Raw genomic sequence first — 15,929 nt, 5'->3', positions numbered from 1 at the left:
GTTCACTGAAATCCATCAGAATTTTCAGAAGATCTACCCATTTGAAAACTCTGTTACCAGTTTTGTTTAAAGATATCAAACCCTAAATCAAATTTAGGGTAAATTTTAACATCTTTTGCCAAATGCACTCGAAAAACCAGTTAGTTCTTTTTTTTTTTTTTTCCCCCTTTTTCTCCCCAAAGCCCCCCGGTACATAGTTGTATATTCTTTGTTGTGGGTCTTTCTAGTTGTGGCATGTGGGACGCTGCCTCAGCGTGGTTTGATGAGCAGTGCCATGTCCGCGCCCAGGATTCGAACCAACGAAACACTGGGCCGCCTGCAGCGGAGCGCGCGAACTTAACCACTCGGCCACGGGGCCAGCCCCAACCAGTTAGTTATTTTAAAAGTCAACACAAAACAGAGAAAGTGAGCAAGAGAGAAAGGTGGATGGGTAGATAACTATGGATAGCTATAGATATAGATAGATAAAACAAGGAGGAAAAAAAGTAATAAGTTGAGTAATGGCACTAGAAATGGGACTCATTTTATTTAAGGAAGTAACCATTGGAAATATATCTAAATTATTCTCATTGGTCAGATTGATCTGATAATTTCTTGGTTCTTCATTTAACTCTAATTGGATGGATACCCAATATCTTGGCAGGAGAACAAGACTGAATCTAACCAGAAGTGGTTTTCATTGTTCTGTTGAGCAAGTTGCCGCTGCGCTAGAATTAGGACACATATTTATGGGTATGGATTCTTCAATTTTTTGGTGCTTTCCCAGTATTAAATAGATAATCCATTTGATAAATATTTACAGAGTGCTTGCTCTGTGCCAGTCTCTAGTAGAGAAGCTGGGATAGAAAGCTGCCCTGAGGGAACCTGGTGAGTTGTAGGAGCCCAGGGGAAATCCAGAGGGAGAGTATTTTTTAGGGGAAAGTTTAGTAGAGGTCTGGACTGAGGGAACATGTGGCCATCAACATGTAGGGGGCACTGCAGAAGTGCTCTTTTCTGAGAGGATAGTAGTTGGTCAATTGACCAGTTAATCAAAAAATTGGTTCAAGTGGAGAAACATGAAGAAATTATACTTAAGAGCCTTAAACATTTTGTTTTAACTTAAGCTGTGAAAATGTTAATTTTTTCACCAGTTTTGTGGTAGGGGATGAAAACCTTTTCTTTGAGGGTGCGTGTCTGCCAAGTGGACTTCCACATTACCTTCTGCACACAAACCGCAACTATCATGCAATGAGTTTGCGGTCCAGGTTCTTTTTTTTTTTTTAGATTGGGTAGAACATAGAAGACCTTTGTGAGGCAGTCTGGGGCACATTTTTATGATTTTTTCCCTCATCTTTTACAGTTGTCTTGCCCACACCCAAGTTGGCTGCAGTCTGTTTTAGCTACTGGCTAAGTTAGTTTTCATGAAAAAAAGTTTACTTTTGTTCTCATATTTCATTGGTTAACACAACATGTAACCACACATATTAATTGAAATAACAGGTATTACTGACATAAGTAAATTTGAGAATAACTACAATTAACCCTTGTTAAGCGTACCCTCAGCTCATAGGAGCACAGACGTGTGGGTGATGGGAGAGGGCCTTGCCGGCCCAAAGATTCAAGAGCACGAGTGCCAGGAGTGCCAGGCAGTGTATCTTACAAAGGACAGGGGTAGCTTTGGCTGATCTGACTCCCCCTGAGGTGGTGAGGGAGTGTCTCTGTAGGCAGGAGCGTGGAGTGGCCTGGAGGGTGTGCGGAGCAAGGACACAGCGGGCGCCTCTCTCGGGGAGACACCAGGATTAAGCAGTGAGTAGGGGAATGATGGAAGTTAGAGACCATGAGGACTATGAGGAAAATCAGAAAAATGTGGCTCCAGGGAAGTATTTGGCACCTCTTTTTATGATGATCTCCGTTTGTGTTGTCTCCTCTTCCAGGCTGGCAGTGATTTGAGGTCAGGGATGGCGTATTATGCACCATTATATCTTCTCTTTCTAGTCCATTACCTGGCACTTGGGAAACCTCTAATAAGTATTTTTAATTAACAGAAGAGCATGTCTTTTTCCACTGGGCTTGTTAACAAAGAATGGTCATTCTGAAGCACAGCAAGTATCTCCCCTGGAAATCACAGGTCAGCAGGACTGTGTGCCATCGGATCTTGTGTGTTTTGTGTATCGGGTTACCCCAGTGACAGCGCGTGTGTAAGCTAAGACTGTTGTTCAGCTTGTAAGGTGTATTCAGTCACCCCTGTCTAGACAGGCATCCTGGTGTCTGTTAGGTACTATTGGGCAGGGAAGGTGACAGGTATGATTGTGGTGGACCCAGGTGTAATGATGTGAAAGACAGACAAGCCAAACTTTTCATTAATTTGAGGATTTGCACCTATAATATTCTATAAGTCAAAGTCTTGGATGGTTCTCACTACCCCTTTGCATAGTGACTTCTCTTTAAGGCAGCAAAACACTTACATCATTAGCATTGGGATATTTTAGTGTTGAAAAGCAAGTCTAATCAGAAACTTATAATTTAAGAACTATAATATCACACTTAATATAATTTGTTCATTCATTTATTATTCATTTATTTAGCAAAAGCTTAGCATCTGTTTGCACTATCAATCTTCATTCATTAAGTAAGCAAATCATCACCCTCCCTATTTCTCTAAGCTCGTGACTGTTGGTCTGCTCTGTGAGAGTAGCAGAGGACATCTGTCACCTTTTGTATTTAAGACTTGATTTAAGTTAGCATAGTATGCTGGAACCTGGAACTGGGGATGAGAAGCCTTGTAGCATAACTGTCCCTCTCTCCTTTTCTTTTCCCTCGGGCAGCTTGGGGATGAACCACGATGATGACCACTCATCCTGCGCCGGCAGGTCCCACATCATGTCAGGAGAGTGGGTGAAAGGCCGGAACCCCAGCGACCTCTCTTGGTCCTCCTGCAGTCGAGATGACCTTGAAAACTTCCTCAAGTAAGTCCTTCAGTTATTCTATACAATCAGTATAATACAAAGTACTTCCAAAAGACACAAAAATTGGAGTTTCAGCAAGTGTGGGAAGGAGAAATGAATCTCTTTTAGAATTCTCAGCTCGTCAAAGCTTCCTCCCAGGTGTGCGTATGGTATGATGCTCGGCACCCCACTGCTGATCATAAATGATTGATTGACTGAAATATCAACACAGTAATCAGGTCTTAAAAAGAATCCCATTTCGTTCTCTGCAGTATTTTAACTGTGCGTGGACACCACCTTAGGAGCACTCCTTGGCTGCTATAGGACAGGGCACTCTCTCAGTGCTCAGGCTGCTTCCCTTGATAAGGAGTACATTTTCTGGGGAGGAGGGCTTGCTCACCTCCCCCATGTGTGGGGATGGGATGGGTTTATCTCACTGCCACTTTCTTTCTAGAATGAGTCTGCATCATTCCATTCTCAAATTTCTGTGGAAGAATTGGCCACCTGATTTCAGACCTTTGTCAGAGTCTGTGCTCATGTGCAATGTAGTTCCCTTAGTGTCATGACCTCAGGGGTAGACTTACAGATTTGCCTGGCAGACCCTGATTGCTTCACTCCTTAGTGGGGGCTGTGAAGCTGTGCTTCACAGAGATGGAAGGGAGTCAGTGTCTCACCTGCACATGGAGCTTCACAGTCCAATAACACATTCAAGTGCCCAGTGAATTCAGGGTGGAGCAACAAAGGCATCGCTCTGACTTCTGTCCTCATCCCTGGTCTTCTTCATGATGTTTCCTGTGGATGGGGACATTGTTTAAATGGTACATGAGGCTTAAAAATGGGCTCATTAGTTTTAATATAGCCTATGTCCTACTGAATACTTGTTCTCACAGAATCTTAATGAAATATGGTAAGCCACTCGACACTGTTTCATTTTACACAGAATGGTCAGTGAAACGAGGCAGGGTGTTTTCATTTGCTCATAGACACAGTGCTGATCCCACTGCCTTTGTTAAGGTGTGTGTCTGAGCCCAAGAGAGGTGGACCAGTGTCAGACTGTATGTACTTCCATGTGTGTAGTTCTTTTCTTCAAGAATCTTGGCAAGAGGCTGGGTTTTCTTTTTTATTACCATCTGCCTTGTTTTAGGAATTAAAAATAAAAGCATTCAAGTCTTTAACCTCCTCATGGAAGCACAGCTTCACAGCCCCCAGTGCAGTTTTCCAGAGATGTTCTCAGCATCTCTGAACATCCCCATCCTGGTTGAAATCCTACAGTTCTTTACAGAGTGTGCCACTGGCTGGCTTTCAAGGATGGCAGAGGGTATAGTCAGGTGAGACCCCCAGACCCACCAGCTTCCACGACCTCACAGGCCCTCCAAGAGAATCTTCAGAGTTAGAAATAAGCACTTGGTTTTTATTTAAAACAAAACAAAAAAACACTAACTCATGTTTGTTCTTTATTCTTAGTAACTTTTCCTCAAAGCCATATTCTAGGAAAATATAATAGGAATCCATTTCAAAAGTATTTTCATCCAAGAAAGTTCACAGACTCCCCGAGAAAAGTAAATGAGCCTCATGAGTGTTAGTCCCAGGCCTTTTCCTAGTTGCCAAGCTCTCGTTGCCTTCTACACTTGGCCATGTGGAAAAAGAGCAAAAAGAAAGAAAGAGCACAGTCCAGTGTCCGGTGCCTGGGTCATCTTCCCATAAATAATTCAGAGGTGCATCCTTCTCAGTGACTGGCAAGTCAAAACAAAACCCTGGGAAGTACATTTGCAAGTCTACTTGTCTCTTGGCTGTTTCAGGTCGAAAGTCAGCACCTGTTTGCTGGTCACAGACCCCAGGAGCCAGCACGCAGTGCGCCTCCCTCACAAGCTGCCAGGCATGCACTATAGCGCCAACGAGCAGTGCCAGATCCTGTTTGGCACCAATGCCACCTTCTGCAGAAACATGGAGGTAAGCAGCCACGGGAGGGCTGGCTCAGGAAGGAGCATCTGGCTTCTGTTGGAGGACACAAGTATTCACATTACATCCACACACATATATACACACACACATTCACATACACAGCCATGCATATACATACATCCTCATGGGCATTTGCACAGGTGCACTCATAGAGAGCCACACATGTACACACATGCATACATATACACACATAGGTGGTTTTCTTCAGAGTTGCTACTGACACCAGTAGTCTAATGTTTTGTTTTTTAATCGAAAGGTATTTCTTTCTTTCTTTTTTTAGTAGCCTAATATTTTAACATGAAAAATTTAGCACACTAGGGAAAAGAAAATCAACCCGTCCTTCTTGAAAGTGATGTAATGTCACCTGATATCAAACCCTTCACATATATGAGAGAGCTAAAAACAGCTGAACTCTGGAGGGTATCAGATTGAGGACATTTAATAAGTAGTAGCTTGATTATATGATAATAGTGTTAACAGCACCATTAAAATGTTACCATTTACTCAGCCTGTGTTTGATCCTAAAGCTTCTAACATGCGTGATCCCAATTAACCCTCACCACAGACTCCCTTGGCTACTCTCCCTGGGGCCTGGATGGTAACACCAAGCCTCAGAAGTTAAGCAGTCATTCAGGTGGCTTGGTTAGTAGACAGCAGAGCAAGGATTTGATCAAGTTCACTCCAGAGAGCACACTTTCTCACCATGCTGCAGACAGTAAGCCCATGGCTTGGCCACTTGTGTGGGTGGAGGTGCCAACAGGGACATACCAGGACCTGGGGCAGGGGAGTCTCTATGCCGTGGCCTCAGCGGAAGACCAGAGCAGCCTGTAGTCCAGCCAGCCGTTGGCAGTTGGCTCAGGTAGAGGAGCAAAGCCTGCACCATCCTGGGACACGACAGAGCAGGAGAACCAGCTGGGTTACGTGGGACTCAGGAGCCACCCGGCGGCCGTCAGCCTGAGGGAGGCTGTCCGAGTGCTGGAGCTCATGACAGCATCTAGCCCCAGGGAGTGGCCTGGAGGGCTGGGCGCGTTCCCAGAGCAAGAACTCAGGGTGGGAGCAACTCTGAGGCAGACAAGTACACCAGGGACTGTCTCTCCAGAATGAAACCCCGGGCTCCCAGCCAGCAGAACAGGTCAGCCTGCACTCCCGGCGGCGAGATGCTGCCTCTTGAGTGCTTCCTGCCTATGTGTGAGTTGATTGGGGAAATCAGGGTGGAACCTGCAGGTGGGGCGCTGCCTGCTATTGTTTAGGGTGTGGAAAAGGGAAGCACCCCAAAACCAGGCTAGCACCTCCTGCTGTTTCCCCAAAGGATGTTTAGCCACTACGTTGTCCTGAACCCTCCTCTCCCATTACCCTGGGGAGTGTGCCAGCAAGGGTCCCTTCCAGGCCTTGGAATGGGAAGGTCTTTCCTGCTTCACACCCTGGAAGCCTTGTGCCTTCTTCCCAGCAGCAGTGGGGTTGAAGGACACCTCCGTGGGGTGATATGATGGGTCCCAGGACTCGACCATCCCCAGCAACCTGCCTTGGTGCCTGGTGCTCACCATAAGCCTTGACCATTCAGGCTCTCATTCATATATGTACCGTTTACTAGCCAAAGGCGTCCTGTTTACCTGTCCCAGCCTTTAGTCTCTTAAAGTGCATGATGGCACAGAGCCATAGGAGAGGGCGGATTTCAGAGGGTCCTTTGATGGTGTGATGACAGCACAAGATCCAAGTGGATGGAACCCTTGAGGAGGACACTCAGGAAGAGCAGAAGTGTCCAGAGCACCCAGGATAGAGAAGAGGGAAGCACCCAGCTAAATCAGTGGACATGGAGTGGCCACTCTATCCACTGTGGAGTCTCATCCAGGGCTGGTGGGATGTTGTAGGCCGGGCTGAGCTGGCCCTACCAGGGGCAGGATTGAGTAGGGTGGGAGCTTGGCAGAGACTCCCTGCTCCCTGAGAGCCACAGCCATTTTTGCCTTCTAGGAGCCAGGCGATTGCACACCAGTTGGGTGAGGAGAGAGAGAAGGAGGGAGGTGTATATACTGGGGACTCACGATCTCCCAGGCTGGGCTCTCTCCATGCTGTCACACGAAACCCTGTCTGCAACACTCAGATCAGGGGCTTTGAACCCCATTTAACAGATGAGAAAAGAGAGGCTAAGAGAGGTTAGATAATGGGCCAGGGTCACTCAGCCAGAAAGGGGTGGGCTAGAGGCCAAGCCCAGGTGTGTCTGCTTCTGAGGGAGAAAAGGCTGTGGTCTTTCAGTGAAATGAAAGGGGAGAGTGTGACCTGGTATTTTATTTTCCTTCGTTAGCATCTTTTTGTCTGAAGAGAACAATGAGAGGTCAAGAAGTAATGATCAGTTCAGCTATGTCACTCCTTTCTCCCTAGAAGCTCAAAATACAAATCTAAAGTAAGATCTTCCCATTGTGTAGGTTACAATGAAACTCAACATTTATTCCTGCAGCTCACTAGGAACCACAAAATGTATTTTTCTGCTTGCCTTTTTCTTGAGAATTTCACCAGTAATAAAATAAAATTGGCATTTTCCTTCCCAATGCATAGCAGGAGTGATTTCTTAGTGAGGAGGGAGGGAGTCCCTGTTTGCAAGCCTGACTAGATGACCACCAGCCTCAACTAGTTGCTGGTAATCGTCCTGCTTGCCAGGCTGGTGTTGGCGTCCTTCAGCACAAATCTAACAGATGGCAGTAACTTTTCACACTGGAGAATGTCATACTACTGCAAAAGAGGCCGTGCTGGAGATGACGAAAGGCAGAATGCCAGCTGTCCCTTGAGAAGCAAGGACTTGGAGAGTGCTGCCCTAGGCCTGGGACATGTCATCCGAAGCTAACCCCAACTAAGGTGGTGCCACACTGCAGAATTCTAGGGCTCACTTTGTCATCATTTTGCTCATTATGTGCCTTTGTAAGCCTCTGTTTCAGTTGATGTGCAGTATAGCAGGAGTATATAGTTAGAAGTTACAGTTAGAAGTTATAGTTAGAAGTTCTTTCTTCTTTCCTGTAACACGGACTCACTGGTGCTGCTATGAGTGCCCTCCCTCCTCGCCCTGGTCCTCATCCCCTTCTGTGCTCCCCTTCACCTACTCTGTTCCAGGTATACTGGCCCATCAGGCCTACTCCTGGCAGGGACGCATCCGGCTTAATGCTGGCTGCTTCCTCTGCCTGGACGCTCTGCTCTCAGTTATTCACGTGACTAAGTCCCTCATCTGTTTTGAGTTTTTTGTTTTTGTTTTTGTTTTTTCAGACGTCGCCTTCTCAAGGAGGCCTACCTGGACCGCTCTATTTAAAATTTCAATCTGGTAACCCTCCTCCGCCCACTCTTGTAACACCCAGGGAAAGCCCTGCTTTCATAAACTTACCATCTTTTAACAAGTGACCTAATTCATTTCTTTATTATGACCATTGTTTTGATAATCTCCTTTGTCTCGATTATAAACCCTTCAAGGGCAGGAATTCTTGCTTTTGCTCACTAGTGTTTTCCAGCTGCCTTGGCTGGTGCCTGGCACGTAGTAGGTGCTCAGTAAGTCAGTCTTGTTCTGGGATTCAGTCGTGAGTCCAACAGCAAGTTTGTTAGGCTCTTATGTGGTTTCACCTAACTGCTGATGAAGCTGTGGACGAGCTCAGAGTCAGGGAAGAGACCCATAGAGACCTCCCCACATAATGTATTGACTGTCTAAGCCTGAGTTCACATTTCTCGATCTGGTTCACCAATGTACGTGTAAGACTCTGTCAGATGCCTTTCAGGGGTCCATACAAACCTTTCCATGGCTTCCTCCCAGGACAAGAAACCATTCAGGGCCGCACAGTGAATCTAGTAGTCAGTGAATGCAGGCTGCTTCCTGGTGGCCATGTCTCTTTCTCTGTGCATTAGTGTCCTCACAGGTAAAATCTGAGGCTCCTGGTGAGTTAATACACAGCTACTGAGAACTGGATGTGTCACAGAGTCAGCACCCAATCATGTGAGCTGATACATGTTTACTGTATTACCTTTCTGGATAACAATGATTCCCATCTGTGGGAGTACAGAACTAATCTATCTGTGTGTGTCTCCAGAGTCAGCATTTCTCTTTATTGAACTCCTTGGGGCTGTGAAAAATTAAGCATTATGAAAAACCTGTACTCTTTAGGCAACTGGAGATATCCAGAACCAATCACAGAGGTCTTTTAATCCAATGCCAAATTGGCCTTTATAACCATTATTATCCTTTAATGCCCTTGAGGATTGAAATGGATATCGTGTAATGAAATGATCATGGATGGTCCCAATGTTGCCTTTAAATTTCTTACTTTAAATTCCTGACTTCTGCCTTTGGTCAAGATGGAGTAACTGGGAGCAGATTTACCTTCCCACCTGAAGCAACTAAGAAACCAAATAATATATATGAAACAATGATTTTCAAGACATTGGACACCAAGCAGTGAGGAACTGTGATCCTTGAGAGATGTGTAACAAATGAGGTGAGCCCTCTGACTGTCCTGGCTGACTGCCTGGACAGTCTCCAGGCTGTGGCACAGGGAGGGAGAACTGTGAAGAAGCAGTCCTCCTGAGCTGAGGAAACATCTGGGAGCATAGGGAGGCTGAGGCAGCTAGAATCCACAGAGCAGAGTATAGAGGAAGGAGCTTTACAAAGAGAGAACCTCCCAAATCTGCACAGGGTCCCCCATGGATATTCAGCTTAGTACTGAGCGATGCATGTGTATAAGAAAATTACCCAAGGCCAGGAAAAGAACCATCTGGAAGTGCTAGAGGGAACAATCTCTGGAGCTCACCTGGGCATCAGGTAGAGTCCACAGAAGGGTGTTGCATCAGTAGTGTGGCAAAATCAGCCCTACACTAAATGCTGATCTGGTCCCACCTAATAAAGTGTAAAAGCAAAATCTACGAGGGTCAAGCAGTTTCCAAGTAACTTAACCAAGTCCTAGAACAAAGCTCAGAAATATTTATAGAAATAGAAAATTATTCAGTAGCTAATAAAATGAAGTTCACAATGTCTGGCATCAAATCAAAAATTACGAGGCCTTTGGGGCCGACCTGGTGGCATAGCAGTTAAGTTCACACACTCCACTTCAGCAGCCCAGCGTTCACAGGTTCAGAACTCGGGTGTGAACCTACACACTGTTCATCAAGCTATGCTATGGCAGCATCCCACATACAAAACAGAGGAAGATTGGTACAGATGTTAGCTCAGGGCCAATCGTCCTCACCAAAAATAAATAAATAAATAAATAATTACCAGGCCTTTAGAGGAGCAGGAAAATACACCCATAAAGAGGGAAAAAATCAATCAATCAGAATTGACCTAGAAATGGCAAAGATGATAGAATCAGTAGACAAGGGCATTAATTATAACAATATTCCAGGTTCAAGAAAGTAGAAGAAAAAAAGATACTAATAGAGCTTCTAGAAGTGAAAACTACAATGCCTGAAATGAAGGATACCCTGCATGAGATTGCTGGCAAATTAGAGATTGCAGAAGAGACGATTGGTAAAATTGAAGGCAAAACAATTGAAACTATCCAAAATGAAACACACAAAAAAGACTAAAACCAAAGAGAACACAGTATCAGTGAGCTGTGGGACTTCAAGTGGCTTAATATATATTTAATTGATGCCTGTGAAGGACATGAGAGAGAGGGGGGACAGAAATAAGATTGGAAGAAATAATGGCTGAAGATTTTCTAAATTTGATGAAAACTATAAGCTCACAGATCCAAGAATCTCAGTGAACCCCAAGGACAAGAAACATGAAGAAATCTAGATCAACACCCATTATAGTTAAATTGCTTAAAAGTAGTGATAAAGAGAAAATCGTGAAAGAGCCAAAGGAAAAAAGACAAGTTATGTACAGATAAACAAAGGTAAAAATGACAGCATATTTCTCATTGGAAACAACGCAAGTGACAAGACAGTGGGGTAGCATCTTTAAAGTGCTGAAAGAGGGAGCTGGCCAGTGGCGCAGCGGTTAAGTTTGCACGTTCTGCTTCCGTGGCCCAGGGTTTGCCAGTTCGGATCCTGGGTGTGGACATGGCACCTCTTGGCATGCCAGGCTGTGGCAGGCGTCCCACATATAAAGTAGACAAAGATGGGCACGGATGTTAGCTCAGGGCCAGTCTTCCTCAGCAAAAAGAGGAGGATTGGCCGCAGATGTTAGCTCAGGGCTAATCTTCCTCAAAAAAAAAAAAAGAAAATGCATAAAGTACTGAAAGAAAAAAAGCTAGAATCCTACACCCAGCAAAAATCTCTTTCAAAGCTGAAGGTGGCATGGAGTTTTTCTGTTACACAAAGGCTGAAAAAATTCATCCCCAGCAGACCCATGCTATAAGAAATATTAAAGTAAGTCTTTCACGCAGAAAGATGATAATAGATGGAAATATGGATCTGCACAACTGAATGAAGAGCCCTGGAAGTAGTAACTACATGGGTAAATATATGATATATTTAGATATACTCAAATGTCTTCAAAAGATCATTGACCATTTAACCAACTATTTAAAAAAAAATAAGAATATAGTTGTGATAGATGGTAATGTCTTAATTCCCTGAACCTGTGAGCTTTACTTTATACAGCAAAAGGGTCTTTACAGGTGTGACTAAGTTAAGGATTTTGAAATGGAGTTATTTCCTCGAGCATCTGCATGAGCCTTATGCAGTCAAAGGGGTCCTTACTAAGAGGGAGGCGGGAGATCAGAATGGCTATAGGAGATGTGACAATAGAAGCAAGAAGTTGGAGTGATGCAAGGAAGGGGCCGTGAGCCGAGGAATGCAGGCAGCCTGTAGAAGCTGGAAAGGCCAGGGAAACAGAGTCTCCCCTGAGAGCCTCCAGGAGGAACCGGCCCTGCTGACACCCTGACTTCAGCCTAGTGGGAATGGTTTTGGACTTCTCACTTCCAGAACTGTGTAAGAGAATCAGTTTGTGTTATTTTAAGCCACTAAGGCCGTGATAATTTGTTACAGCAGCAATAAGAAACTCTTAAGGTTTGCCATAGGAAACTAATACAGTAATGCAGAGTTTATAACACATGTAAAAGTAAAGTGTATGATATTCACACAAAGGCCGGAAAAGGAGAAGTGGGAGTGTGCTATTATAAGGTTTTTATACTACATATGAGGTGGAATAATTTTACATAAAGACAGACTGTCATAAGTTAAAGATGTATAATATCAACTGTAAGTCAACCAATAAATAGCACTACAGAGTTATGGCTAATAAGCCAACAATGGAAATAAAATGGGATCATACATTGCTTACCCCTGTGATCCCTTAAGCATGTTAGAAATAGATTATTTAAGGATGGATTGTAAATGTATATTAGTCATTTATACTCCATTCTGCTAAGAAACTGGTGCAGTTTACATTTCATTAGAGTCTGTGACATGTTCCATTTAAATGTGGGTCTTCTTGAAGCCCCCATACCTACCCCGTATCCCCAAATGGACAGCACCAGTTGTCCAGTTCTTCACAGCAGTAATCACACCAATGATGTCATGACATCTCAAGGTGTCTCCAGCTATTTCAGAGAGAACTGTGATGCCGAATTTTCAACAAAATTTTCCAAATCACATTTGGCCCCTTTTAACAGAAAAAAAAAAAAAAAACCCAACTACTTACTAGATACCATAAAAAAAGAAAGAAAAACGCTCCTAGCCAGGAGTTTTAGGGGAATGAATATCATGAAGGCATTAAAACTCCAAAAATCGGGAGGAATCTCTTCTCTTAAAAACCACATTCATGCATGGAAATTGGGAGCACCGTCCGTGTCCCCAAGTCCTGGACCACCCCCAGTGAGTGTGCTGATGCTGAGAACTCCCCTGGCCGCCCGTCAGCTGCTGTCCCTGTGCAGAGCCTTCAGGGGCAGCTCGGAAAAGCATCTAAACATTAATGAGGCAAGTGGTGTGTGTGTGTGTGTGTGCATGTGCATGTGCATGTGAATCTTTCTGTCTTAAAAGTTTCTAGAACTTTAAGCTTATTACAGAAAGGAAAATAATAATGAAATGTAACAGAGGTTAGACACAGCCAAGGGAATAAAACCACAAAACACATTGGTGCTGACGACTTGAACATTTTCTTTTTCTGGAATACAGGCCATACAAATAAGAAGGAAAGAAACTGGCTAGATTCTATTTTGAGAAAAATACTAACTACCGTGACTACTGGTGGGCAGAGTTTTCATTTTGTTGCTGCCTCTTCAGAGGAACAAAAGCTCACCCCTGGGAGGAGGCAGAGGCCCCTGGTCTCAGGGGATCAAGTTTCTCATGGACACATCTTTGTTACTGTACAAAAGCTGGGGGCCTTAACTAGGGTCCGTGGAGAGAGTTCAGAGGATTTGTGAACAGGGATGGGACAGAGATTACATCTTTATTTCTCTCCAACCTGTAACTGAAATAAGCATTTCCTTCAATTATGGATGTCGGCAATAAGCCACAGCAGTCTTAGCAGTACCCACGACTGTCACGTGATTGGGAATCAGAGACGTTCTCATACTGCATGACTATTGTAGCTGATATCTCACAATATCATCTATACTCACCACTACTTCAGAATTGCAGAGGTTACTAGACCCAGGGCCAGATCTTGTGATGTAATGTGTTGACAAAGAAACACATATTTACTGTATTACAAATTCGTATTTATTTTTGTATTTTGAATTGTGTTTAAATTGTTTCTTTTGTAGCCTTATGTAGTTTATAATTATGCATTGACAGATATTACTCTGAGAAGGGGGTTCATAGGCTCCACCACGTGCTCAGTGCTAGGCAGTGGCAGGCCAGCATCTGCTCCCGGCAGGAAGTGCTGGCTTGCCATGTCCTATCCTTCTTTAGATGGAATTTCAAATACAGAAGCTCCTTCTAACTGGACTTCCGTGTATGTTCTTCTTTTAGCGCTTACAATTCATAGCCTTTTTTTTTTTTTTGGTGAGGAAGATTGGCCCTCAGCTAACACCTGTGCCAATCTTCCTGTATTTTGTATGTGGGATGCCGCCACAGCGTGGCTTGATGAGTGGTATGTAGGTCTGTGCCTGGAATCCAAACCTGCGAACCCCAGGCTGCCGAAGCAGAGCACATGAACTTAACCACTATGCCACCAGGCTGGCTCCCATAGCCATTTTAAGACCAATCAAAATTAAGAAGTATTTCCCCACTCAAAGATATAGGGTAAATAACTTTGGAAAAATATTGCTACAGTTGCTTTGGGAGCAGCCTAACACAATATTAACCAGGTTTCTGCTTTCTTAAACATTTGCATACCAGAGAACCAAGAAAAATTAAAATACAGTCCATTTTCATTTCAAGGGATCTAGAGATCCCCACACCATCACCATTGCATCTTTCATGTCTGTCTACAGAATGCTGGTATTGTAAGGCTCAAAGCTGTCTATGGAAATATGAACTACCAAAAAAAAAAATTGGCATCAATAGCTGGCATTTGTTGCAGAAATTATTGGCAAATAAAGCTGTCTCCTCTTTTAGCCAATGGTAATGTGATGTTTTCAATTCAATAAAGCATTTTAAGAAAGTCCAAACATAAAAGTTATAAACATTGGATGGTAAATATTTATTAGAAAGGGGAAATGAACTTTATGCAATTAGCCCAATCCATCATTTTTATGATTACAAGTTCCTCCTGTCTCCGTCAGCAAAGTTACTGCGAAGCAAGGTCACTGTTTAACAAGACTTTAAAGCTGCTTAAGCTCTGATATGCTGCCAGGTGAAACAGGGTGAGAAGGCCGAGAGTAGGTGTTGTCAGCTGAAGGAGGAGTATGGCATTGTGACTGGAGACAGGAGCATGAAGTGGGGAGTTAGGGCAACATTCTGACAGCAGTCAGGCCTCACAAAGCCCCCACCCTTTTCCAACATGAAAGAGATGTTTATCTGTCCCGCCTCATCACCCTGATTCCTAGAGATTCTCACTTGAAAGGTGCTGTGTAATGACCACCCATCCCTTTACCCTACCTGCTTCTCCACAACTCATTCCGCCATCATTGCTCCATAGCCCGTGCGTGACTGCCCCACGTGGAAAGGAGGGTGGTGCTGGGACGTGATGCACACCAGGCTGGTTTGTTACCTTGAGCAAGAGTGTGCTTTCATGCCATGGCATTCCTAGTGGACTGAGATGTGCATATTATACTATTTTTTTTTAGTATTGAGCACATAAGCTGTAAGCCACTTGTTTCAGGAAGGCAACAGTGTCTAGAATGATAGTAGGTGTTAGAGGGTCTTATGCGTTCTTTTCTACCTAGTGTTTTCTCCTTTGCTCTTTCCTATTTAATTTTCTTGGCCTTTAGTACAGCGTGGAGGTGCTGTCCATGTCACACAGTGGTTAGGAAGATTGGCTTTCCAGTCATGCTGCCCAGGCTCCTGTCCTGCCTCTGCCTCTTGAGCATGTTACATAGTTTCTTTATGCCTCAGTTTTTAATCTGCAAAATGGGAAAAATCTACTTATACAGCATAGGATTGCTATGAGGGTTAAGTACCACTTGAAGTAGAGCACTTAGCATGTAGTAGGCACTCCATAAATGTGAGCTAGTATCATTTTTTACCATCCACTCCTTTCCTGGAGCCAGTGGTAGAGGAGACGGTATTTAGCTGACAGTCTCGTTGGCTGGTCCTTTTCTGCATCTTTCCCTGTGCTGTCCTTGCCATTCCTCCTGGCACTTTGGGAGCCTGTAACCCTCAGGAATTGCTCTCCAACATCCAATATCTCTCTCTTGGCACAGCCCCAGTCCCCAGGCTGGAAAGCCTCTTTGTGTCATTTCCCAAGTCCCACAGAGATTATCATGGGCATCTTAATGGCTAGAGATCCCTGTAATGTCCAGGACGCTCAGGGTGTCAGAATTCCACCTTGGAACAGCAATATTCTTTTCTCTGACGTTGGTTGTTTCTAAACCTAGCGGGTCATTAGAATCTCCTCCAAAGCATGTTAGACATTTTTGTGCCTCACTCCAGATCTTCTGCATTAGAATCTCTCGGGGATGGGTTTCAGGTATTTCTTTTTATACAGCTTCCCTGGGGATTCTCAGACTCAGCCTGATTTGGGAA

At 44.2% G+C, this 15,929-nt stretch overlaps 1 protein-coding gene across 11 annotated transcripts in view; it reads left to right on the top strand.

Moving 5' to 3' along the window:
• Positions 1-15,929, top strand: part of ADAMTS17 (ADAM metallopeptidase with thrombospondin type 1 motif 17) — a 338,906-nt gene that overhangs the window by 178,738 nt on the left and 144,239 nt on the right. For all 11 annotated transcript variants that reach the window (XM_070620387.1, XM_070620368.1, XM_070620376.1 and 8 more), the window contains exons 9-10: positions 2,805-2,945; positions 4,724-4,874. In XM_070620387.1, the coding sequence (XP_070476488.1) occupies positions 2,805-2,945; positions 4,724-4,874 (292 nt within the window). The remainder of the gene's footprint in view (positions 1-2,804; positions 2,946-4,723; positions 4,875-15,929) is intronic.

The sequence above is a fragment of the Equus przewalskii genome, chromosome 1 (genome assembly GCF_037783145.1).
Source record: "Equus przewalskii isolate Varuska chromosome 1, EquPr2, whole genome shotgun sequence".
NCBI classification, from domain to species: Eukaryota; Metazoa; Chordata; class Mammalia; order Perissodactyla; family Equidae; genus Equus; species Equus przewalskii.
This window is presented reverse-complemented; position numbering and strand designations above follow the sequence as displayed.